The 25,924-nt window shown below is 56.2% G+C and overlaps 2 protein-coding genes across 2 annotated transcripts in view; both read right to left on the reverse strand.

Moving 5' to 3' along the window:
- Nucleotides 1–11,661: 11,661 nt before the first annotated feature.
- Nucleotides 11,662–14,202, reverse strand: KLHDC7A (kelch domain containing 7A). Its single transcript, XM_053997242.1, has one exon. The coding sequence runs from the start codon at nt 14,200–14,202 to the stop codon at nt 11,662–11,664; it is 2,541 nt and encodes an 846-aa protein (XP_053853217.1).
- Nucleotides 14,203–18,738: 4,536 nt separating this feature from the next.
- Nucleotides 18,739–25,924, reverse strand: part of IGSF21 (immunoglobin superfamily member 21) — a 36,848-nt gene continuing 29,662 nt past the window's right edge. Inside the window, exons 4-10 of the mRNA XM_053997399.1 lie at nt 24,839–24,957; nt 24,188–24,303; nt 23,162–23,609; nt 20,452–20,537; nt 19,627–19,819; nt 19,494–19,532; nt 18,739–18,990 (exon numbers count right to left, since the gene is read on the reverse strand). Of these exons, the coding sequence (XP_053853374.1) occupies nt 18,917–18,990; nt 19,494–19,532; nt 19,627–19,819; nt 20,452–20,537; nt 23,162–23,609; nt 24,188–24,303; nt 24,839–24,957 (1,075 nt within the window). The 3' untranslated portion in view covers nt 18,739–18,916. The remainder of the gene's footprint in view (nt 18,991–19,493; nt 19,533–19,626; nt 19,820–20,451; nt 20,538–23,161; nt 23,610–24,187; nt 24,304–24,838; nt 24,958–25,924) is intronic.

The following is a 25,924-nucleotide window of genomic DNA, read 5'->3' on the forward strand; positions in this document are numbered from 1 at the left end:
CAACCTCATCCCGGCATTCCCAGCCCAAAACCCATTTCCTGGCTGTACCCAAGCAGGGAAGGGAAGGGAGGATCTCCTGAGATCCCACCTGGAATTCTCTGCTCCAACATGGAACTGTTGGAGAAGGTCCAGAGGAGGCCACGGAGATGCCGAAGGGATTGGAGCAGCTTGGATGGATGGATGATGGATGGATGGATGGATGATGGATGGATGGATGGATGAGGGATGATGGATGGATGATGGATGGATGGATGGATGGATGGATGGATGGATGATGGATGGATGGATGGATGGATGGATGGATGGATGGATGGATGATGGATGGATGGATGGATGGATGGATGATGGATGGATGATGGATGGATGGATGATGGATGATGGATGGATGGATGGATGGATGGATGGATGGATGATGGATGGATGGATGATGGATGATGGATGGATGGATGGATGGATGGATGATGGATGGATGATGGATGGATGGATGATGGATGGATGGATGATGGATGATGGATGATGGATGGATGGATGATGGATGATGGATGGATGGATGGATGGATGGATGGATGATGGATGGATGATGGATGGATGGATGGATGGATGGATGGATGGAAGGATGATGGATGGATGGATGGAAGGATGGATGGATGGATGATGGATGGATGGATGGATGGATGATGGATGATGGATGGATGGATGGATGGATGGATGGATGGATGGATGATGGATGGATGGATGGATGGATGGATGATGGATGGATGGATGGATGGATGGATGGATGGATGGATGATGGATGATGGATGGATGGATGGATGATGGATGGATGGATGGACGGATGATGGATGGATGGATGGATGGATGGATGGATGATGGATGGATGGATGGATGGATGGATGGATGGACGATGGATGGATGGATGGATGGATGGATGATGGATGGATGATGGATGGAAGGATGATGGATGGATGGATGGATGGATGGATGGATGGATGGATGGATGGATGATGGATGGATGGATGGATGGATGGATGATGGATGGATGGATGGATGGATGATGGATGGATGATGGATGATGGATGGATGGATGGATGGATGATGGATGGATGGATGGATGGATGGATGGATGGATGGAAGGATGATGGATGGATGGATGATGGATGGATGGATGGATGATGGATGATGGATGGATGGATGATGGATGGATGGATGGATGATGGATGTTGGATGGATGGATGGATGGATGGATGGATGATGGATGGATGGATGATGGATGGATGATGGATGGATGGATGATGGATGATGGATGATGGATGGATGGATGATGGATGGATGATGGATGATGGATGGATGGATGGATGATGGATGATGGATGATGGATGATGGATGGATGGATGATGGATGGATGATGGATGTTGGATGGATGGATGGATGGATGGATGGATGATGGATGGATGGATGGATGATGGATGGATGATGGATGGATGATGGATGATGGATGGATGATGGATGGATGGATGGATGATGGATGGATGGATGGATGGATGGATGGATGATGGATGGATGATGGATGGATGGATGGATGATGGATGATGGATGGATGATGGATGATGGATGGATGATGGATGGATGGATGGATGATGGATGGATGATGGATGATGGATGGATGGATGGATGGATGATGGATGATGGATGGATGGATGATGGATGGATGATGGATGATGGATGGATGATGGATGATGGATGGATGATGGATGTGGAGACCTTGGAGCTGGTCACTTCCAGTGTCTGCAGGGAAGCTGGAGAGGGAATGTTCCTCAGGAAGTGGAGTAGCAGGACGAGTAGGAATGGGTCACACTGAAAGAGGCGTAATTTGGGTGGAATTTGGGAAGAAATTCCTCCCTGGGAAGGAGGCAGGGACCTGGCTCTGCTTCCCAGAAAAGCTGTGGGTCCCTCTGGATCCTTGGAATGTCCCAGGCCAGGCTGGATGGGGCTGGAGGCACCTGGGACCAGGGGAGGTGTCCAGACATGGAATGGGATGGGCTCGAAGGTCCCTCCAACCCAACCGGAACCAGTCCAGGATTCCAGGATCCCTTTCCCTGTCCCACGGTGCCACCTGAGGGGGGAATTCCTGGAGTTCCTGCAGGAAACCCCAGCTCCGGAGGGGTCAGCATGCCCTGGGACCGATGTGCTCGGACACGGCCTGGACACAGCTCAGGGACGTTTCCCTCCCTCCCTGTGAGCGGAATTCCCTTGGGATCTCCCCGGGGACCTCTGAACCCTCCCCTGGGGCGGTTCCTCGGCTCCCGCCCCTGGTTTTTTTGGGATGAGCAGCGCGGCAGCTCCCGGCGCTCCATCGGCAGATCCCTGCTGCCACCGTGTGGATCCGGCCGGGAAGGTTCGGGAAAAGATTCCCTGCTTTTCCCCATTATCCCTCCTCCGTCCATCCATCCATCCATCCATCATCCATCCATCATCCATCCATCCATCCATCCATCCATCCATCCATCCATCCCACCCTTGGATAATGGATGGGGATCCATGGATTGGTGGAAGGATGATTTTATATAAAATTATATTTTCTCTATAGAAGATTTTTCTCTTTAAATTCTATTTTCTATAAAACAATATTTTCTATTAAAGTGACACCTCCAAAACTCCTCTGAGGAGGTTCCAATGGCCCTGGAGTCTTGGGAATGCTGGGCTGGATGGAATGAGCAGCATTGGAACCTTGGATCCTCCTTCCTGGAGCCCTGGACCAGACAGGGAGAATTCCATGGAATCCTGAGCTCTTCCACCGGCCTCGTTTGGGGACCTGGATGAGACCCCAGCCCCTTCCAGCTCCTGGTGGGGATGAAAATCCTGGATGTCAAGGCTGGGGAATTCCAGGCAGCTCCAAGTGGGATCTGGAGCAGAGGGAGCTGGGATTGGGAAGGACCTGCTGGAATTGTCCCCCTCTCCCAAGGAAGGAATTGCCCTGGACTGGGAAGGACCCAACATCCGCAGGGCCAGTACTGGGAGGAGTTGTGGGATGAGCTCCCTTGGCCTTCCCGGTGTTTTACCCCCAGTTCCCACCACGGAGCCATGGAGAGGCCTTGAGAAAGATGTCAGAGCTCCAGGAGTCCATGGGAATCTGCACCGGGATGTGGGGCTGGATCTGTCTTTGGAGGAGACCAGGACAATCCCAACAATCCCTTCATTCCCAGTGTTCCCAAACCCCTGCCTGCACTGGAATATGGAGCTGGATCCATCTTTGGAGAACACCGGGACAATCCCTTCATTCCAGGTGATCCCAAATCCCTGCTTGCACCGGGATGTGGGGCTGGATCTGTCTTTGGAAGAGACCGGGACAATCCCACACCTTCATTCCAGGTGATCCCAAATCCCTGCTTGCACCAGGATGTGGGGCTGGATTCATCTTTGAAGGACACCAGGAAAATCCTGCATCTTCATCCTGGACAATCCCGGGCCTTCATCCCAGGTGATGCCAAATCTTTGCCTCCACCGGGATGTGGAGCTGGATCTGGCTTTGGAGAACACCGGGACAATCCCTTCATTCCAGATGATCCCAAATCCTTGCCTGCACCAGGATCTGGGCATGGATGTGACTTTGGAGGACACTGGGACAATCCCATGTGTTCATTCCCGGTGATCCCAAATCTCCACCTGCCCTGAAATGTGGGGCTGGATCTGGCTCTGGAGGACACCGGGACAATCCCTTCATTCCAGGTGATCCCAAATCCCAGCCTGAACCAGGATCTGGGGCTGGATCTGGCTGTGGAGGAGACCAGGACAACCTGACTCCTTCATCCTGGACAATCCCATGTGTTCATTCCAGGTGATCCCAAATCTCCACCTGCCCTGAAATGGGCTGGATCCGTCTTTGAGGATAGTGGGAAAATCCCTTCATTCCAGGTGATCCCAAATCCCTGCCTGCACCAGGATCTGGAAGTTCAGGGCTGGAAAAAAAGGGAAACTGAGTTCATAGGGATCATTTCCATTGGAATTGGGGTCATTTCCATTGGAATTGAGGGGTGGAAAGAGCTGGGGATGGATGTTCCTGGGATTTATAGGGAATATCCTTTCCTGGAATCCTCCCATGGAAAGAGGTGGGAATGGGATGGGATTTAAAGCCCTTCCAGCCCAAATATTTCCGGGATTGTGCTGAGGAATATCCCGGATGAGCATCCAGGCCAGGAGCTGGAAAGTTCAGGGCTGGAAAAACTGGGAATCTGAGACAATTGGGATAATTTCCATTGGAAATGGGATAATTACCATTGGAACTGGGACAATTTCCATTGGAATTGGGATGATTTCATTTGAATTGGGATTATTTCCACTGGAATTGGGATCATTTTCATTGGAATTGGGATTATTTTCATTGGAATAGTTTTCATTGGAATTGGGACAATTTCATTGGAATTGAGATTATTCCCATTTGAATTGGGATTATTTCCATTGGAATTTGGATTATTTCATTGGAATTGGGATAATTTCCACTGGAATTAGGATAATTTCATTGGAGTTAGGATAATTTCATTGGAATTGGGATAATTTCCATTGGAATTTGGATTCCGTTGCAATTGAGAGGTGGAAAGGGCTGGGGGAGGGATGTTCCTGGGTTTTTTAGGGATTGTTCTCCCCCTGGAATCCCAAGGAATGCCTGGGGGCCGGAATTTGGGATTCCCTCATGCTCCAGGGCTTTCCAGGGTGTCAGAGCTGGATATGGATCCCAAGGGAACCCCATGGGATGAGGAGAAATGGGAGAAATGATCCCATGGGAAAAGATTCCTTCGGTTACTCCGGGCTGTAAAGCTGCCCTGATCCCAGATTTCCCTTGGATTTTTCCAAAGGCTGCTGGAATTCCCACTTTTCCTTCTTGCTTTCCTCTCCCTGTCCTGCAGGAATTTGGGATGAAACCTGGACCGAGCCTTTCCTGTGGGGAAAAAACCCAGCACAGCCCGGATAAATCCCTAAAATTCCAATATCCCCCAAATGTGGCCTCCGGGAAACTCAGGAATCCCAATTTTCTTCTTTCCGAGGTGATTTTTCCAAAGGCTGCTGGAATTCCCACTTTTCCCTCCCCCTTTGGCATTCCCTGGGCACGGAGCCACTCCCAGAGGGATCCAGCAGGATTCTTGTGCTCGGAGCCCTCGGGATGAGCCTGGGGGAAGTTCAATGGAAAACCTCCAGGAAAATCTGGGAAAATCGGGAATAAATCCCATTTTTCCTTAAAAAATTCCAGGAATTCCTTTGAATTCCCAATTCTTTGGTTGCTCCTTGATCATTCTCTGAGCTCCCTTTTCCTTAGGAATTCCCATTCCTCGATTTCAACTTGATTTCAAACCCATGGAGTTTTTTCCATGCCTGCTTTGCCCCATTTGGATGAGGAGCACCGGGAATTAAAGGAATCCAGGATTCCTGGGAATGAAAATATTTTGGAAAACTGCATCCAGGTGGATCCCAGGGAGGAGTGAGAGGAGAATTCCCACTTTTCCCTGGATGTTCCCTCATTCCCAAAATGCTTTTTGGTGGCTGAGTGGGAGAAGGAGCAGAAATTGGGAAAAAACTCCAAAATTATGGAATTTTCAGCCTTTCCCTATGGAATGAGGATCCTGCTCCATGTCCCTGTGGGAATGAGGGATTTGCTGGGATGAGGAGCTGGAAATTCCCACATTCCTGTGTTTTTAGGGAATTTTCCCCCAGCTGAACCCCAAAGGTGTTTTGTGCCTTCCAAGTTTTTTTCTGGGAAGCATCCAAGCCTTTGCCGGGATTTCTCCAGGGATAAATCTTGATCTTCGCTGGGATGAAAAATCTTGGAAAAAACACTGGATGTCATCTAGGAATAAAAATTCCAGGGAGATCCCAGCTGCAAATAAAGCAGGAAAAAACCGCTGGAAAAGCCAAAGGAATCGCGATGCTTAAAGTTGGGAATAACGCTGGGAAATGAGGAATAAATCCCAGTTTTCCATGTTTTCAACCGGGAGCCCCTAGATGGCAGCAACGCCTCGGGAAAAAGCTCAGGAAAGGGAATTTTGAGGATTTGGGAATTTTGAGGCTCCATTGGGCTCAGCTTCCATTGAAATTCCTGAATTTTAAAATTCCTGTGGATCCTTGTGCTCCTGGATTTTTCCTCCTCTCCTCATCCCTGGATTTTTCCCATTTTAAGGAAAGTCCTCCATTGAATTCCCAAAATTTGTGATCGAGACAATCCCAAATTCTGTTTTAGGGTCCCTATGATCTTCAGGAAATTCCTGGGATTCTTTATCCCCTTCTCCAGCTGGTTTGGAAAATCTGGATCCCCCAGGAAAGGAAAATCCCAGAATTCCATCCTCATTCTCCAGCTCCAAAATTCCCAGCGTGCAAACAAAAAAAAAAAAACCAAACCAAACCAAAACAAACAAACACCCCCCCCCCAAAAAAAAAAACACCAAACAAACAAACAAACAAACAACCACAAAAACCACCCCTGGAATTTGGTTATGGAATTTCTGCCGGATCGGGATTTCCAGCGCCTCTGGAAGCGCCGCTGCTTTAGGGAAGCAAAAGCCTGGAAGTCACATCCCAGGGCAGGAAATTCTCCTTAAAAACCAGGACAGATCCTAAAACCCATGGAGACTTCCCCCAAAAAAGCAGGACAGACCCAAATCCCATGGAGGTGATCGGGATGGAAATCCCACAGGGATGCAGCTGGAACAGTTTGGGAATGATGTGGGAATGGAGATTGGGGTGGGAATCCCACATGGATGCAGCTGGAACAGCGTGGGAATTTAGGGAATTGTGGATTTTTATGGATCCCATCCCATCCCAGGGGCTGGAGATCTCCAGGAGAGAACTTCCCGCAAATCCCAATCCCAGTTTCCCCCTCCAGGCAGGGCCCACCGTGCGTTTTCCCAGCCCTGTCCCCTTTCTTGGGATCTCTTGGGATTCTCTTGGGAATCTCAGATTCCCTTGGGATCCCTCGGAGGGCACAGCCCGGGACAATCCCCTCTCCCTGCTGGCTCCAGATCCCAGGCGTTATTCCAGGAATTTCTCTGGATTGGACCATTCCTGGTCCCTGTGCAGTTCTGGAATTCCTGGAGGATGGAGATGGAAATTCCCGCAGTCCCTGGATTCTGGTGTCACCTGGAGATTCAGGTTGGATTTTGGGAAAAGTTTCTTCTTCCAGAGCTTTCGGGGCTGATCCGGCTCCCCGTGGAATGGGAACATTCCCAAGGCTGCCGGAGCTCCGGGAGCGTTTGGAAATGTGGAATTTTGGGATGTCTGAGCAGGACCTGGAGCTGGATCTGATCCCTGGGGGTCAAACATGGGTGATTCCGTGATCCTTTGGGATACTCCTTGATCCTTCAGGACCACCTCATCCCATTCCCATCCCTCTCCCGTTCCAGCGGGATTTGGGATCAGGGATAACGATCCCAGGGATGGCTCCGGCTCCAGGATTGGGATGGAGCTCCAGGAATGGGATGTGAGGGCTCCAGCAGTGCCTGGGGATCCCTGCCCTTTCCCAGCCCTTTTCCAGAGCTTTCCCAGAGCCCCAGCTCCCCCTGGAATTCCGGCGGGTTCCCTGGAGCCAGCTCAGCTTTGCTTCCCCTCCCCGGGCCCGGCTCTGCTGACGCTTCCCAGGAGCAAATCCAGGGAAAACAGAGCGGAAGGGAAGGAGCTGAGGAAGCAGGACTGGGAAAAAGCTGGGAAGCAGAAATGACGGGAATGCTGAGGCGGCTCCGGGTGCCTGGGATGTGCCAGGAATTCTGCTGGAGCTGCAAAAATTACCCCAGAATGAACTTCTGCTGCTCCCTGGATTCAGGGATGGGAACAGGGAGAGCTCCCAGGATTCCAGGGATTCCCAGAATTTCTGGAGTTCCAGCTGCAGAGCCCCGGAAATTCCAGGGATTCCCAGATTTTCAGGAGTCCCAGCTGCTGTCCCCGTTGGATCCAGGAGCTCTCCTAGTTCCCATCCATGGATCCATGGATTCCAGGGAAAATCCCACTCCCACAGGATCCACGGTGACCTCTGGTTGTTCATCCCTGGATATGCCCAGAAAGATCCCTGGGAGAATGGGTGGAGTTCATTGGGATTCTCCATGTGTGTTCCCAATCCTTTTCCCAGGAAATTGTGGCAGCTTTTCCAAACTTTCCATGAAAATCCAGGACATCCCAATGAAAGGAAAGGACTGAACCTTTGGGATTTGGGATCAGGGAACCAACCAGACCTTCGGAATTTGGGAGCAGGGAACAAATCAGACCTCCTGGATTTGGGATCAGGGAATGATCCAAATCCTTGGGATGTGAGAGAGAAGGAACCAAACCTTTGGGATTTGGGAGGAGAGAACTAATCAAACATCCTGGATTTGGGATCAGGGAGCGATCCAAACCTTTGGGATTTGGGAGCAGGGAAAGAACCAAACCTTCAGGATTTGGGAGACTTCCAGAGGCTTCTCTCTGTGCTGGGATTTGGGAGCATGGAATGAACCAAACCTTCAGGATTTGGGAGCAGGGAACAATCCAAACCTTCAGGATTTGGGAGCATGGAATGAACCAAACCTTCAGGATTTGGGAGCAGGGAATGAACCAAACCTTCAGGATTTGGGAGCATGGAACGATCCAAACCTTTGGGATTTGGGATAGGAGAATGAACCAAACCTTTGGGATTCAGGAGCAGGGAACCAACCAAACTTTTGGGATTTGGGATTGGGGAATGAACCAAATCTTTGGGATTGAGGAGTACGGAATGAACCAAACCTTCGGGATTCAGGAGCAGAGAAAGAATCCAAACCTTTGGGATTTGGGAGCAGATCACGATCCAAACCTTTGGGATTTGGGAGCAGATCATGATCCAAACCTTCGGGGTTTGGGAGCAGGGAACGAAACCTCCAGGTCTGAGCGTGGGTTTGGATTTGTCCTTTTCCCTTTATTTTCCCTTTCCCTGATCCCAAAGTCATTCCCGCGCGCTCCCAGCCTGTGTGTCCTTCCCGGCAGGACAAGGCCGGGATGTCCCCGGGCGTTTTTAATCTCCAAAATGCTTCCCAAAATTAATCTTGGAGAGTGCAGGAGCGGGGGAGGGAGCGCTGCCCGCGCCCCGTCCTTGGCGCTCATCCCTCGGGAATGCGGGCTCGGCGGGCAGGAAGGGGTTAACGGGAAGGTGAAACGCGAAACGGCGCAGGGAGAAAGGCGGGATCTGGGAAAGCTTTCCTGGGATGGAAAACAATCCAATGTCCTCTGGAAGGGCTCCAGGGCCTCGTTCCCACCCGCCGGGAGCTCTCCTCTGCAGCGGTCACAGGGAAAGGGCAAAAATCGGGATTTGGGATGGGGACGGGAGGGGCTCGCACGTTCCAAGGGGCAGGAACGCTCCAACGCCTGGAATTCGCCGTGGGAAAAGCAGAAACGTGTGGGAGCACGAGCGAGAGGTGACTTCGGAGCAAGGAGTTAAATAATGCCGGGAAAGATAAGGAGGTTTTGGGATTCACGGAATTTCTCGGCTGAAACACCCCAAGAAGAGACTCTGGGATGTGCGAGGGAATTCCAGCCAGGCAGCAGCGGGATGATCCCTCTGGAATGGCCCCGGGATGGGAGGAGGAGGCTGGAGATGGACGGGGATCAAACCATCGGGATTTAGGAGCAGGGAACCATCCAAAACTTCGGGATTTGGGAGTGAGGAAAGGACCAAACTTCGGGATTCAGGAGCAGGGAACAAACCAGGCCTTTGGGATTTGGGAGCACAGAATGAACCAAACCTTTGGGATTTGGGAGTGGGGAAAGGACCAAACCTTTGGGATTTGGAAGCACAGAATGAACCAAACCTTCGGGATTTGAGAGCAGGGAAAGGACCAAACCTTCGGGATTTGGGAGCAGGGAGCAAAACCTCCAGGTCTGAGCGTGGGTTTGGATTTGTCCTTTTCCCTTTATTTTCCCTCTCCCTCATGCCAGTCCTTCCCTCACCACCCCGGGGCCATTCCAGAGGGATCATCCCGCTGCTGCCGGGCTGGAATTGCCGCCTCGCACATCCCAGAGCCTCTTTTTTGGGATGTTTCAGCTGGGCAATTCCGTGAATCCCAAAAAATCCTCGTGCTCCAACATATTCCTGCTTTTCCCATGACAGGGAGGGGGGTCCCTTACCTACCCCCCGCACCCCCGCCGGCAGAGGCAGCCTGGGGAGGTTTGTTAATTAACGCAGCCCCGGGTTAATTAATTACCGCGGCCCCAGGTTCATTAATTAACGCAGCCTCCCAAGGTTCCCTGCCCTCCATCCCGAGGCTCCAGGCAGTACCAGGAATCCTTCCGGGAGCGTTTTGGGAGAGAACGTTAACCCAGGCTCTCCTAAACCGCCCCGAGCAGCACCAAAATTCCCCCAAAAAACCTGGAATTCCCATCCCTGGAAGTGTCCAAAGCCAGGCTGCAGCAGCCTGGGGTAGCGGGAGGTGGAACTGGGGGGGATTTAAGCTCCTTTCCCCCAGCCCGTCTGGAATTGTGGGATAAACAGCATCTTCCCGGAAAAGCTGGGAAAAGGGGATGAGGGAGTATCTGAGTTAGGAAAAACCTAGGAAAAGGGGATGAGGGGATGTCTGAGCTGGGAAAAACTGGGAAAAGGGGATGAGGGGATGTCTGAGCTGGGAAAAACTGGGAAAAGGGGATGAGGGGATGTCTGAGCTGGGAAAAACTGGGAAAAGGGGATGAGGGGATGTCTGAGCTGGGAAAAACTGGGAGAAGGGGATGAGGGAATGTCTGAGCTGGGAAAAACTGGGAGAAGGGGATGAGGGAATGTCTGAGCTGGGAAAAGGGGATGAGGGAGCGCTGCTCCCGTGCTCGCCTCCCCGGAGCGCCGGCCGTGCCTAATTAGCGATGTCGAACATGCAGCGCGCTCTTGCCTCCAATTAGGCTCGGCTTAAAACGAGGCACGGGGTTCATTTCACCGAATGTTCGCTTTAATTTAGGCCCAGCTGTGCCTAAACCCCCGGCGCCGCTTTACACAGAGATTAAATACAGACAAGTGCGCTCTGAGGAGGAGGAGCAGGTGTGAAATAACGAGATAAGAGATAACGAGGCCAGCCCCGAACTCTGTCCCTGAAAGGGGGTGAAGTGTCTGAGCGATGCTGGTGGAGCTTTGGCGACCTCCACCCTAAACCACTCCCCATCCGTGTCCGGGTCAATGTTCCCCGCCTGGAGCCTAAATCAGGTCTAAATCAGGTCCTAAGTCAGGTCCCGAAGGGCGCCCGGACAGCTGGAGCCCGCGGAGATCCGGGATTTGCTGCTGCCCGAACAAACACGGCCCTGTTTAAACTCCCCCGAGCAAACGAGTCCGCCCAGCTCCTCCCGGCTCTTCCGGGAGCCTCCGGGCTGCGATCCCGGCAGCGTCCGAGGGTTTGATCCCTTCCTAATCCTGGGGAGTGGGAAGAGGCCGGATCCAAGGGTTTGATCCCTTCCTGATCCAGGGAGTGGGAAGGGGTCGAATCCAAGGGTTTGATCCCTTCCTGATCCTGGGGGTGGGACGGGGTCAAATCCAAGGGTTTGATCCCTTCCTGATCCTGGGAGTGGGAAGAGGCCGGATCCAAGGGTTTGATCCCTTCCTGCATCCGGGCAGTGGGAAGAAGCCGGGTCCATGGAGGGCTTGGATTGCACAGCTCGGGCTGAGGGCTCCTTCTCCGGCTGCCACCACTCCCTGGGGACCCCTCAGGGCCGCGGTGGCTCCGTGCCCCCCTCGGGCAGCGCCAGGACCGCGGGCAGGAGGCTCCCGTGGGGCGCCGGGAAGGGCCGCAGCTCCTTGGCCCCAAAGCGCGGCGAGACGGGGTCGGCCAGGAAGCGGAGGTGGAACCCGCGGCCGAGGCAGTGGACGAGGCCGCCCAGGGCGGCGCAGCGCAGCCCGGCCGGCTCGGGCAGGGGGCGGCTGCCGCAGCGGTACCACAGCCGGGCGCTGGCGCTGCACCGCGACACGGCGACCTCGGTGCCGCCGGCGCCGCGCCGCAGCTGGAAGCGGTACAGGAACCCGTGGGCGCTCACCAGCTCGGCCGTCCTGTCCTTGTCGCCGACGGCCGGGCTGGTGGCCCAGCTGTCCCCGCGGGCGTCGTAGCGCAGCAGCAGCGAGCGCAGGGTGCCCCCGGTGACGTAAATGTCCCCGTGGCACGCGGCGGCCGCGTGGGCCACGGCGAAGGTGTCCCCGGGCAGGGCGGCGGCGAAGGCCCAGCGGTCCCGCCGGGGGTCGTAGCGCTCCACGGTGGCCAAGCACTCGCCCCCGATGGCGTAGAGGTGGCCGTCCAGGGCCAGCAGCTGGCAGTGCGGCCGCGCCTGGCGCAGGGGACAGATGTCGCGCCAGCTGTCGCCCAGGGGGTCGTAGCAGAGCACGCGGCGGGAGGGGCTCCGCGCCCGGCCCGCGCCCTCCCAGCCGGGCACCACGAACAGGTAATTGAACATGGAGCACACGGCACAGCCCCGCCCGGCCACCTCGGCCGGCAGCTGGCACAGCTGGCACCAGCGGTCCCCGTCCTCGTCGTAGTAGCAGAGGCGGCCGCGGCGGTGGCCGGGCTCGGCCGGGGGGACATCGGCCACCACGAGGCGCGGCCGCCCGCGGCTCCGGAGCGCCGGGAGCAGCTCCCGCTCGCCGGCGTTGAGGCGGCCGTAGATGGCCGGGGAGCGCAGCACCTGCAGGAGGTGGGCGCTCATCACCTGGAGCGCCGCGTCCCGCAGGGCCCGCAGCTGCCGCGCCTTGGCCTCGCGCAGAACCTCGGCGCAGTTCCCCAGGTGCACCTGGCCGGGCGGTGACACCTGGCGCGGCTCAGGAGCCGTAGATGGAACTCCACCGGGCGGCGGGAGCCGGGGGGCGATCCCCGGGGTGCTGCCTTTCCAGCCGGGAGAAGGTGGCTCTGGAGGGCTCTCCGTGCCCTCCTGTGGAGCTGAGGAGGTGTCGGGATCAGGAATTTCCAAAGCTGGATTGTCCCGCCGGGTTCCGGAGCTCTGCGGCTCGGCCTGGCCCCGCTCCCCGCAGTGCTGGGATGTCCCCGCAGGGACGAAGGGCAGGGACGTCCGCCTGGACACCGACTCGGAGGTGGACTGCACGAAGTAGTCGTAGACTTTGCCCCGCAGGCCAGGCCTGGGCGGGCTGTCCTTGTCCCGGCGCTCTGGGATGAAGTTCTCCTCCACCTGGATCTTGGCCACAGAGGAGAAGCAGTGGGAGGTGTCCGAGCCCGCCTCGCTCGCCGTCAGCAGCAGCCCCAGGCTGGAGGTGACGCTGAGGGTCCGGACTGTCCCCGCGCTGCTCCTCCCGGCTCCAGCCGGATCCTGCTCCGTGCTCTGGGCACATCCATCCCCCTCTGTCCGGGCATCGCCAATCCCTGGGGAACGCCCGGAGCTCGGGGCAGCTGCGTCCGTCCCTGCGGGGCTGCTCCGGGCTCCGGCCACGGCCCCGGGGTCGTGAGAGCCCAGCTCACTTCCCAGCAAAATTCCCGGCTCACTTCCCACCTCGACTCCTGCCTTGCTTCCAAGATCACTTCCCAGCAGAATTCCCAGCTCACTTCCCACTTCAATTCCTGCCTTGTTTCCCAGCTTGCTTTCTGGTTCGCTCCCCTGCTCACTTCCCAGCTCGATTCCTGACTTAATTCCCAATTTATTTCCCAGCTCGTTTGCCTGCTCACTTCCCGACTCATTTCCTGGCTTCGTTATCAATTTACTTCTTGGCTCGCTTCCTGGATTATTTCCCAGCTTGATTCCCAGCCTGTTTCCCGACTTGCTTCCAGGCTGACTTCCCGGCTCTTTTCCCAGCTCACTTCCCAGCTCTCCCGTCCTGCTCCCAGGATCACTCCCAGCTTCGCTTTCTGATTTAATTCCCAACTTCCTTCCCAGTTTCCTTCCCAACTCCCTTTCCATCCTGGCCGGACCGAGCGGGGCTTCCCTGGGAATCAGCCCCAGCTCCAAACCCACCTCCTCTCCTTCCTCTTCCTCCTCCTCATTTCTTGGAAAGCTCTGCTCCCCCCGGAGAGCCGCGTGCCGCATCCCGGGGCCGTTCCCAGATTTGTCCCCCCCATCCCTCCTCCTCCTCAGAGCCCCATCCCCATCCCGGTTTTCCCGCTGCTCTCCTGGCGGGATTTTTCCCGGGGGAGGCGAGCGGTTCCTATAAAACCTGAAGGCCAGGGACAGGAGCAGCAGCGCGGCCGCCGACAGGAGCAGCTTCCCGGGCAGCTGCATGTCCGAGTGCCAGGCCGAGGGCACCCGCTGGGGCATTTTTCCATGCGGGAATGCCGAGGAGCCGATTAATGATTTGCCGGGAGAGGCCGGAGCGCGGCGGGCTGGGACAAGGTGACTTTGAGCGGGCAGAGCTGGCAGGAGGCTTCCGGAGGAGCCGCGAATGTTTGGGATGGGCTGGGCTCCAGGGAAAGGTGCAGCCCAGGGCCGGCTCTGTTGGCCCGGGAAACGGAGCGAGAGGCTCGGGGAAGGGCACAAAGGCAGGAAAAATATCCCCGGGGAGCGGCTTCTCCGCTGTGGTGCTTTACAAAGGGCCACGCAACGAAAAAAGGGGGAAAAGAAAAAAGTTCTTGTGCCCAGTGAAGGCTCCTCATCCCTCGGTGCTCCCGGGAAAGGGAGGGAGCAGCAGCCGGGAGCCCTTTGGGCTGATGCCGAGCGGCTGCTCCGCGGCACGGCCGGGCGACGAATTCAGCGGCTGATTCAGTGATTAATTAATTCAGTGATTAATTAATTCAGCGGCCCTCGTTTGCCGCGCGCTGCCTAACGAGGGCTGACGGGAAAGAGCCCCGGAGCTTGTGGGGTCTCTCGGAGGCCCCCGTGGAAGGAGGAGCTGGTGGAAAAGGAGCTGGGGGTGTCGGGAAGGGGGAAAATCCCAGAGGTGGGTAGGAAATCGAGGCTGGAGTTCAGCTGCGGGCACGAGGAGAGGAGTGAAGGAAGGAATAAAAGCAGGGAGAAATTCGGGATGGGAAGGGTTGGGAGTTGTCATTCCTGAGGGACGCCGCACGGATCCGAGTCACCGTGGGGAAACTGAGGCATGGCAGGGCTGCGTTCTCCCCCTGGGAAGGTGCTGGTGGTGGATCTGCTCCTGGCCTGAATTCCAAAGATTTCGGGGAATTCTTGTCCCCGCGACAACAAAGCTGGGACCACGGTGGGGGGGAAGGCGGGAGCCTGGGGAATGGCGTCGCTTCCACCGCGGCCACGGGAGCGGAACTCGAAGGGATCCGACCCGCGGGAACACCCGAGAGAGGCGGAAAAAAGCGAGGGAAGAAAGAACCAAACCGGGGGTGGGTGGAAGCTCCTGTTTTCACTCAGGGATTCGCTCCCTGCTGGCTCCATCCCAGTCCGCTGGGATTTTCCCCAGGGATGGACCCAGGGGATGTGGGGGGGCTGCGGGTGACGTGTCCCAGCCCGTGGGTGGCTGCGGTGGGAGGGGGCCTTGCCAGGGGTCTCCAGTGGGAGGTGGGAGCTCAGGAATTCATTCCCGGTGTCCTCAACTTCCCAAAGCTCATCCCAACGGAGCGGCCGATCCCCACCAGCCGCTTCCCGAGATTTTGGGATGGGGAGGAGCCTCGGAACCCCCTCGGGGCAGGTTCTCCACCATCCCTGAGTGCTGAGGTGTCCCCCTGCCCAGGCTGGGATGCTGAAATTCCCGGGAAGGCTGAAATTCCCGTAGTGGAGAGGATGGGGCTGGGTCCCCAGACCCTCCAGGGCTGCTCTCAGCTGGAGGATCCCGTCCTAAACACCGAAAATGTTTTTGTATCCCTGAAAAGGATGGAAAGGGAGCACAGGAATGACCTCCCCGGGCTGGTTCGGCACTCAGGGGTCCCTGTGCTCATCCCTGTTGGGAACACGGATCCACCAGTGGAGGATATTTTATTTAGGATTAATTTAGGATATTTAGGAATTTAGGATATTTAGGGGAATATTTGGGATGCTGCCCCCTCGTGTGGGGAAACACAGCATAGAAGAGCTTGGGGGAATTAAGATATTTCGCTTCAAAGCTGGGTTTTGGAGCACGGGCGGTGTCGTGCGTCCAAACCAGCGCCAGCCAGGCCCACCCAGCCTCTCTCCTCCGTCCTGCCGGGGTCAGAGCCCCAAAATCCATCCCTGAGGGGCTCGGTTTGGCCAAAACCTTGGGAAAAGGAGAACTTCTCCTGCCTGGAAAGCCGGGCGGTGCCGGAGCTGAGGGAGGACGGCCGCGTGTGGAGTCTGGGCACGCGTTCCAGGGCTCGGCTAATTGGGAAGGGGTCTGGCAGCCGCGACCTCCCGGGCCCTTCACCGCTGCTGCCGGGGCTTTCATCCCGCGGCTGGATCGACAAAGATCCCGGCGCTTGGGAGCCGGGGAGGAGGAGGATGAATTATTCATGTGCTCGGCAGCCCCGTGAACCCAGCCGGCAATGAGGGGGGAGGCGGGGGAGGCGCCGAGCGGAGCTCCCGCTGACTTTCCTGCAGGGCCGGAGCACCCCCGGTTCCTGCTATCCCAAAGAATCCACGGATTCCGCTGGATAAATCCCCGTTTATCCCTGCCTGCGGTGTGAGGGGAGCGGGAGAAGCAGCGCTGACGTCTCGGCGCTTGTGACTCTAATTGAGCGTAATTACCTCTTCCAAATCCGCTAGAACCTTTTTCAAAGTCCCCTGGAATTCGGGAAGGTCGATCACGCCGCTCCTTTGGGGTTTTCAGCTGCCGTCAGCCCCTCGCGAAGGCGCTGCGGTTTCGGTGGGTTTTTTTTTTCCGAGCTAATCAGATCTCCTCGGAAGGTTGTCAGGAGCGGATCTGTCAGCTCTCATCAATAATGGAACAACCTGCGCCGCTCCTTTCCCCTCCAGCCTCCTCCTGCATTATTCACTGGCGGCGCCTCCAACAGCGGGATCAGGAAAGGGGGAAAGGGGGATAAATTGGGGTCCTCTGCGATCACCTGGAGGGAGAGGATGGGGAGGGGGCGGGAGGTGAAGGTGGGTCCAGCACAGCGTGGATGGTTCCCTTTGGTGGGGCTGTGGGATGGAATCCCTTTGTTTTGGCAGGAATTCAGGAAAACAGGCAGCAGCTCTGCCCCAAAATGGGGAGAAATTCCCAAATCCCCTCGCTCCTCTGTCTGTGCTGGCACTCGGAAGGTCCCAGCCTCTGGTTGATCCATCCACGCCAGGAGATCCATCCCTTTTCCCGGGGATTTTTTCCCAGAGCATCCCAAATTGGGGTGGGTTTGGGATGCAGGCCCACTGAGCCCGGCGTTCCCGTCCCAGCCGCTGGCTGGGGACATCCCGGAGCTCCTGGGGTGGCACCGAGCGGAGCCGGTGGTGACCCCGCCGCTGGAATTGCTCCTCGTTTCCACGGGAATGCTCCTCATTTCCACGGTCCTGGGCTAAACCCGCCACATTTGCATTTAAATGGAGCTTCGGGCGGCTGGAAATGCTCGTTTTTCCAAGCGGGGAGGCCTAATGGCTGTTTCATGCTGGCGGTTGTTTAATTAGGGCGGGATGAGGCCCCTGGAGCGGCTCCGATCCATGAGGAAGGCCAGAAAGATCCATGGGAGGGGCTCTCCAGAGCGTGGGGGGAAACTGAGGCAGGGAGAATTCCTGAAGAAACTACGCTTCTTTTGAAAAAATGAAGATTTTCTTCTCATCCGTGGAGTGGAAGCACAGATGTGATGGGATTGGGATGCTTGGGTGCCATTCCTTCAGGATGGAATCGGAGCTGCTGATCCTCCCACACATCCCAGCCAGTCCCGATCCAACTGCTACCAGTCCAAAGGGTAAAACTCTGGGATTTTGTATGGGAAGGAGCTCCAGAGCTGCCGTGGGTTCGTTCGACTCCTCCGAGGCTGGGAAAGCAGCAAGGCTGCCAAAGGAGCGGGGAAGGGCTGGAATCTGCTTAATAATAATTAATCATCGCGGTGATAATGATGTTCAGCGCTCGTGCGGGGCTTTGGGAAGATGAGGCGCCACACGGCTGCTGAATAATCCTCCAGGATTACCAGTTCCCAGAGGAAAAGGCTTGGGAGCACCCCCTCCTTGGGATCCTTTCCCCACGGAACATCCCGGCCCACAGCCGGGTGTTCCACATGGAGGAAAAGCAGCCTGGAAAACCTCCAGGACCGGGGCAAAGCCACCTGGATTTTGCCAGGAGCCGTCGTGCTGCGGGATTGCCGCCGTCCCGGGATGGGGCACCGCGGGAATGGCCGGATCCAGCCCGTTTCCATGGGGACAGCTGGCACGAGGGGCCGGGCGCCGACGGGACACGCTGCCCGCTCAAGTGTGAGCGCTGACATTTGGGGTCGGGAGCCGCCTGTCACTTGTCATTCCTCAGCCAGCCCGGGACGAGTGGCACGCACGGGCCCTGGCTCCCAGCGCTGCCGGAATCCCACCGGATGAACCCAGTGATCCACGACTTTCGGGCTCCCGGTGCCGCCTCCGCGGCCTCGGGAGGGCTGGGGACGTGTGCAGGTCCTCACCCTGGGGAGACGAGGCCTGGAGCATCGCGGGGCCCTGGGAATGCTGCACTTGGGTTTTTCCAGGGAAAATTTGGTGCTTGAATCCTCAAATCCTCCTGTTCCCCCTTCCAAGACCTTGCAAATCCCCCAAGACGGAGCTGGGAACCCCGAGATGGAGCTGGGAACCCCAAGATGGATTTGGGAACCTCGACACGGAGCTGGGAACCCCAAGATGGATTTGGGAACCTCAAAATGAAGCTGGGAACCCCGAGATGGGGCTGGGAACCTCAACATGGAGCTGAGAACCCCCAGATGGAGCTGGGAATCCCATCACAGGTAAAACATGAATTACGACCTTCTCCCAGAAGAGGTTTTCCTTTTTCCCTTTAATTCAATCGTCTGAGGAAGCCAAGACACGGAAAGAGACCGAGACTGTCGAGAGTATAGAAAAAAAAAAGAGCGGGAGACCCGATGGCTGGAGGCAGGAATGCCGGGAGGAGCCGGACGGAGGCGGAGAAGGAGGAGGAGGAAGAGGAGATGAAGCTTCACGTGAGCTCCAGGATCACTGTCAGGGTGAGCGCCAAAACGAATCTGAAGCCGCGGTGGCCGGGAAGTGAACCTGGAGAGGAGGAAAAAGGGACCAGGAGTTCACGGAGCCACATCCCGACACTGGGTTCAGAGCAGGACGGGGGCACTGCTGGTTAGGAGGGGTTCCCCCCCACCAAAACTTGGCCTGGGCGTTGGGTGGGGTCAGGTGGAGATGGGGAATGCTGTGGGAGCGTCTTTGGTGTGAGGATGTTCCTGAGGACACGGGAGAGGGCTGGGAATGAGGCCAGGAGATGGGAAAGGGCCTGGAATAAGGTAAGGAGAGATGGGAAAGGGCCTGGGATGAGGCGAGGAGAGATGGGAAAGGGCCTAAAATGAAACAAGGAGATGGGAAAGGGCCTGGGATGAGGCGAGGAGAGATGGGAAAAGACCTGGGATGAGGAGAGGAGATGGGAAAGGGTGAGACAAGGAGAGGTGGCCCAGGGTCGGGGCCAAGGCAAGGCCAGGCCCTCTCCTCACAGCCCTTCCCTCCCCAGGCATCTCCATGGAAATCCCGGCGCCACCAGCACCACTCACCGTTGGAGTCTTCTGGTCCTCTGGGAATATTCGGATTTTCTAACGGGAAACAAAGAGCAGAGAGACAGTTTTAGGGGGGAGGAGCCACGCGAGGACCCGCAGAGGGCACGGCGGGGCCGCGGTGCGGCCGTACCGAAGACGATGAGGCGCGTGTGGGTGTCGGTGGAGCCCAGCGGGTTCTGGGCGGTGCAGCGGTACATGGAGCCGTTGAGCTCGGCCGGGACCCGCTCCAGCACCAGCTCCTTCCCGTCGTGCTCCGCGCTGCCGTCCAGGAGCCGGCTCCCCACCCGCGTCCACGTGAACAGCGGCTCCGGGAACACCTCATTCTGCAGGGACAGGGGAGAGGCAACGAGCAAAGCTGGAGATGAAATCATCATATCTGGCTTGAGTTAGGCTTGGGGTTGAGGTTGGGTTTGAGTCTGAGCTTGAGTTTGGGTCTGGGTCTGGATTTGGGTCTGGGTTTGGGTTTGAGTGTGGGTTTGAGCTTGAGTTTAGGTCTGAGTTTGGGTCTGGGTTTGAGTCTGGGAATGAGTCTGAGTTTGGGTCTGGGTTTGACTTGGGGTTTGAGTTTGGGTTTGAGTCTAAGTTTGGGTCTGAGCTTGAGTTTAGGTCTGTGTTTGGGCTTGGGTCTGAGTCTAAGTCTGGGTCTGAGTTTGGGTTAGGATTTGGGTTTGGGTTTGAATATGGTCTGGGTTTAGCTTTGAGTTTGGGTTAGAAAGGACCTTTAAGCTCCTCCTATCCCACCCTGTGCCATGGGCAGGGACACCTTCCACTATCCCAGATTGCTCCAAGCCCCACCCAACCTGTCCTTAGCACTTCCAGGGTGGAACAGCCACAACTTTGGCCAACCCATCCCAACGTAGGGACCATGATGCCACCAAGGCCACCGAGCCAAGCCCATATCCACATCCTTGGATCAAGGCTGTCTGCCGGCCTCTGCAGCGGTGGGAACGCTGACCTGGAAGCCCTGCACCAGGATCCGCACGGTGTCCCCCACGCGCGCCCTCGTCGGGGTCATCGTGATCTTCGGACCCTTGGGAGCAACTGCACGGGAAGGGGACAGGAGGAGCCGTCAGCACCGCGCGACATTCCCGGTGCCGGGGCCGCCCTTGGAGGGGTTAACGAGGCTCTGATGGATGATCCCAGTGAGGGGTGGCAGCCCGGGGGGTGACAGCTCCGTGATTGATGGCCGGGCTGAGTGACACCGGAATGACGGATGGACAGGCAGGGAAGGACCCCCCGGGGCGGGAAAATGGGAAAAGTGTGAGGCTGATGGATGGCTGGGATGGGATGGATTGATGGGAAGGAGTTATTTCCCAACACAGACTTTCTCCACTCAGAAAAATGGCCAAGAAGGATCAGGTTGGTTTGAAGCCACAGAGGTGGACACCTCAGAGGAGCATTCCCAAAAATGTGGCCTTGGTGGGTCTCACCCAGGTGCCGTTAGCACAGGAGACAACCCCAAAGCCTGGCTGGCACAAAATCCCAAGGACAGCGCAGAAAAAAACGGGAATGCCTTTTCCCATGCCAGGCTAAGGATGCTCCTCTGCTGGGATGGAGGGACACCACACAGGATCTGCCCCTGCTTCCACCTGGGGTTGCGTGGATGTCCCTGCTGGGCCAGAAGTGGGATGGCACATCCCAGGAGCTTCCTGGACTTTCATGGAGGGAGAAGGGGAAACGGGCAGCAGCGAGGTTGCGCTTCGGGTGTGCCACCGTTGTCCATCCAAGCTGTGTCATGGATGGGACAAAATGGACCTGGACACGACCCCGGCGGGACACAGAGGGACAAAGAGGCACCAGAGAGCTGTGGTGGAGGACACTGGAAGCCCTTGGAATGGCCATCCCTGCCCCAGGATGCTCTGCCTGGACACCCTGAGGCCATGGACTGCTCCTTCCATGCGGGATGTGGCCCTCTGGAGCAGGAGCAGGCAGGATGTGCTGAAGGTGATCCCACCACGCCCTGATTGGGACCAAAAGGCAGCTTTGGGGCTAGGGTTGGGTTCAATGCAGCTTTTATTGGGAATATCTTCTCTTTTATGGGGAATATCTTCTCTTTTATTGGGAATATCTTCTCTTTTATTGGGAATATCTTCTCTTTTATGGGGAATCTATATTTTAGATATATCCATAGTGTGTATTTATACTGTGGATGTAGGGAAAGAGTTAACGGGATCTGCTGAGATGGTGCCCAAAAATCGGGAGTGGATGGGCAGCCAAGGAGCTTCAGGGACACCTCCAGGGACAAGGAGAGCCCTGGATTTGGGGACTGGGGACAAAGTGGGCTGAGATTTGCTGATCCAGGCCTTGGACCTCCTGGGCAAGAGCAGCAAAGCCATGAGGTGTTGACCTTGGATGTAAATCTGAAGAGCTCTGCGAAGTGGGGAAATGCAGGATTTCTGTACGTTTGGGATGCTGGGGAAAAGATTTAATGCGAAGACATCGGAAAGCCAAGGAGAAGCTCTCCAGGAGATGATGAGGAGCCAAGTGCTCCACTTGGCCTGGAGCAAAGCCCAGGTTGCTCCACCTGGCTCGAGGCTGGGAGAGCCTTTCCAGAGGAGTGTCCTGAGGCTGGAAAACCCCGTGGAGAGTTCAGCTTCTTCCAGCAGGAGCCAGGAGAGGGGAGGGGTAGAGATGGTGAAGGACCTGTGGATCCCACGGTCACCTGAGGAGCTTCTGCTCTTCCAGGGGCCTGGGAGTGTGGGGAGCCAAATTCCCTGGCTTCAATCCCATCAGCCTGTCACAGCTCCATGGGCAGGAGCCAACTCAGGAATTCCCTCCCTGGCAATTCCCACTGGGATGAGCTTTGTGGCAGCCAATAAGGGTGATGGGATGTCCTTGGATCTCCTGGGATTGGGATGGAGGGGACAGCTCCATCCCCAGCTCCAACACCCTCTTCCTGCTCATCCCAACAGAGATTCCCCAAAAATCCTTTTTATCCCAGCAAACCTCACCCTCAACCCTGCCCATGGCTGGGGGGCCAGAAAAACTTGGAAAATCCCTTCTCCTGCCTGATGGACATCCCAGATTCCCTCCTCTCATCCCAGGTGTTGTGGAGCCTTGGCACCACCACCGCTATCCCAATGCAGCCCCATGGGATCCCTGAAAACCCCCAAAAGAAAAGGAAAAGGGGAAAAGAAGAGAGAAAACCGGTGAAAGGAAAGCAAAGCATGTGGAATTAAAACAAACAAAACCAAAAAATCCTGAGGAAAAGCTCAGAAAAATGGGGGGGGGGGGGAAGGGCCAAAAAAAGAAAAAAATAAGAAAAAAATGAAAAAAAAAGTAAAAAATAAGTCAAAAATAGGGGAAGAAAATGGGAAAAAAAAACCAAAAATTGAGAAAAAAAGTAAAAAAAAAGAAAAGGAAAAACAAGAAAAAAACAGGCCAAAGATGGAGAAAAAAAGAAAAAAGAAAAAGAAGGCCAGAAATGGGTGGAAAAGGCAACAAATGGGAGGAAGAGGCCAAAAAATGGAGAGAAAATCAAACAAACAAAAAAAAAAAAGCAGAGAAAAGTGAAAACATTGAGAGAAAAGCCAAAAGCTGGAGAGCAAGTCCAAAAAACGAAAAGAGAAAAGCCAAAAAAAAAAAAAAAAAAAAGAAAAAAAAAATCCCCCAAAATGGACAAAAGTGCCTAAAACCCAGGAGAAGCCCCAAATCCGTTGGCTTACCTAGCGTGACCTCGGACTGCATGGGCATGGAGAGCGCCGGGTGCTTGACCTCGCAGCTGAACAGGGCCTCGTTGTCGATTTGGGGGTTCAGGGTCCACGTGAGCGTGGCCCGGGCCTCGACGGTGCCGTCGCTGACGGGCGCGTGCGTGTGCCGGAAGTAATAGATGGGCTCGGCCATGTGCACCCAGCGCGGGAATTCCCGGCTCACCACCGTCTCGGGAATGCTTTCCGTCACCGAATCCCGCTCGGCCGCCAGCCCCCGCGGCGGATCCGCCGTGGGAAAGGGGTTTCCCATTCCCAGCTCGCCCTCGGCCGCCAGGGATTTCGGCACCTTGGTGTCGTCCAGGTCGCGGTGCAGGAGGTTCCGGGGGGCCCAGCTGCTGGCGCCGGCCGGCGGCTCCGGCAGCGGGGTGGCCTCGATGGGCTCCCCGTCCCGCTTGAAGTACACCTGGAGGGGACAAAGGGGACAGCGACTGCGGCGGGGGTGTCCCCAGCATCCCTCTGGATGGACCACGCGGTCCTTTCCTCAGTCCCAAATCCCGAAGGTTTGGTTCATTCTCTCCCAAATCCCGAAGGTTTGGTCCTTTCCCCACTTCCATATCCCAAAGGTTTGGTTCATTCCCTCCCAAATTCCAGAAGTTTGGTTCATTCTCTCCCAAATCCCGAAGGTTTGGTCCTTTCCCCACTTCCATATCCCAAAGGTTTGGTTCATTCCCTCCCAAATTCCAGAAGTTTGGTTCATTCTCTCCCCAATCCCAAAGGTTTGGTCCCTTCCCCACTCCCATATCCTAAAGGTTTGGTTCATTCTGTGCTCCCAAATCCCAAAGGTCTGGTTGGTTCCCTGCTCCCGAATCCTGAAGGTTTGGTCCTTTCCCCCCTCCCAAATCCCATGGTCTCTGTGGAAAGATGGGATTTGGGGAGCGGGTTTGGCCTGACGGAAGAGCAGGAGGATCTGGTGGATTTTATAGAGGAGGTGTTGGGTTATTCCATGTGCCAGTGGGAGGGATGATCCCGCCGGAATCTCACCAGTGGCGCGGGCTTCCCGCCGGACACCACGCACACCAGGGTGAAGTTCTGCGCCTGGTAGCGGCTGAAGGGTGCTGGGGTGTCCGCGGCCAGCACCGAGATGGACGTGGGGGGAGCTGCAGGGGCAGAGCCAGGAGCTCAGCACAGAGTCCTCAACAACCCCATCCCATCCTCGGCCTTCATCTTCATGTCCATCCTCATCCCCATTATCATCCCCATCACCATCCTCATCCTTGTTCCCATTCCCATCTTTGTTCCCATCCCATCCATTCCCTGTCCTAATCCCTGTCCCTATCCATGCCCCATCCCCATCTTCATATCCGTTCCCATCCCCATCCTCATCCCTCTCCCCACACCATCCTCACCCTCATTCCCATCCCTGTCCTTGTCCCCATCCTATCCTTATCCTATCCCCATTCCCATCCCCATTCCCATCTCCATTCCCATCCCTATTCCTGTCCTTGTCCATGTCCCTGTCCTTGCCCCCATCCCATCTCCATCCCCATTCCCATCCTCATCCCTGTCCCCATCCCATCCCTATCCGTGTCCCCACCCCCACCCCCGAGGACAGCAGAACGATCCCAGTCCCTGCTGTTCCCGCACCCTGAGACCCCGCAGTGGTCTTCCTTCGATCCCGATCCCAGCGCTCACCCATCACATTCAGGAACACATTCCCGGAGGCCAGGACCACCTTCTCCCGCGTGGCTCGGTCGTAGATCCCCACGTGGCACTCGTAGGGACCGTTGTCCGAAATCCGGACCTCGGGAAGGCTGCGGAGGAGGGACAGCGCTCACCACTCCATCCCTATCCCGTTTTCCCGTGAGATTCATGGGTCAGCACCCGGATAGCGCGGCGTTGGACAGGGATCAATAAACTCTTAATAACTCCAAAGGCTGAGGGAGGAGCTCGGGAATGCTTTAGCAGCCGGAGTTCCCCGGCACTGACAGCTCCTCCGAGGGGAAGGAATTGTTATTGGAAGGAGACGTGGATGGAGCACAAATCCATGACCACAGACATCGCCTTCCCCCCGGAGTGCCAATGGAAAACCTTGACTCCAGCCCTGCCAAGCCACCCCAGCACAGCAAATCCCATATTCCGAGTGAATCCGGAGCCCTCATCGATCCAGCTTTTGTCCAGAGGCTTTAGATAGACTTGGGAAAAACAGGAGAGGAGGAGTCATGCCAAAGGATCCGTGCTGCAGCGGCTGGGAATGCTTGGGAGGCTGCACAGCGGTCACTTGGCTGATGGGCAGCAGCCCGGCTCCCTGGCCAGCAGCATCCCGCCTTTCTGCTCCTCAGCATCCCACCTTCCTGCTCCTCACCATCCCACCTGCCTGCTCCTCACCATCCCACCTTCCTGCTCCTCAGCATCCCACCTTTCTGCTCCCCAGAATCCCACCTTTCTGTTCCGCACCATCCCACCTGCCTGGTCCTCACCATCCCGCCTTTCTGCTCCTCACCATCCCGCCTTTCTGCTCCTCACCATCCCACCTGCCTGGTCTTCACCATCCCACCTGCCTGGTCTTCACCATCCCACCTGCCTGGTCTTCACCATCCCACCTGCCTGGTCCTCACCATCCCACCTTTCTGCTCCTCAGCATCCCACTGTTCTGATCCCCAGAATCCCACTTTTCCAGTCCTCACTGTCCCACCTTTCTAATCCTCACAATCCCACCTTTCTGCTCCTTTGTATCCCACTTTTCTGATCCTTAGCATCCCACAATTCTGCTCCCTAGAA

This window comes from Vidua macroura, chromosome 23 (genome assembly GCF_024509145.1).
Source record: "Vidua macroura isolate BioBank_ID:100142 chromosome 23, ASM2450914v1, whole genome shotgun sequence".
In the NCBI taxonomy this organism is placed as follows: domain Eukaryota; kingdom Metazoa; phylum Chordata; class Aves; order Passeriformes; family Viduidae; genus Vidua; species Vidua macroura.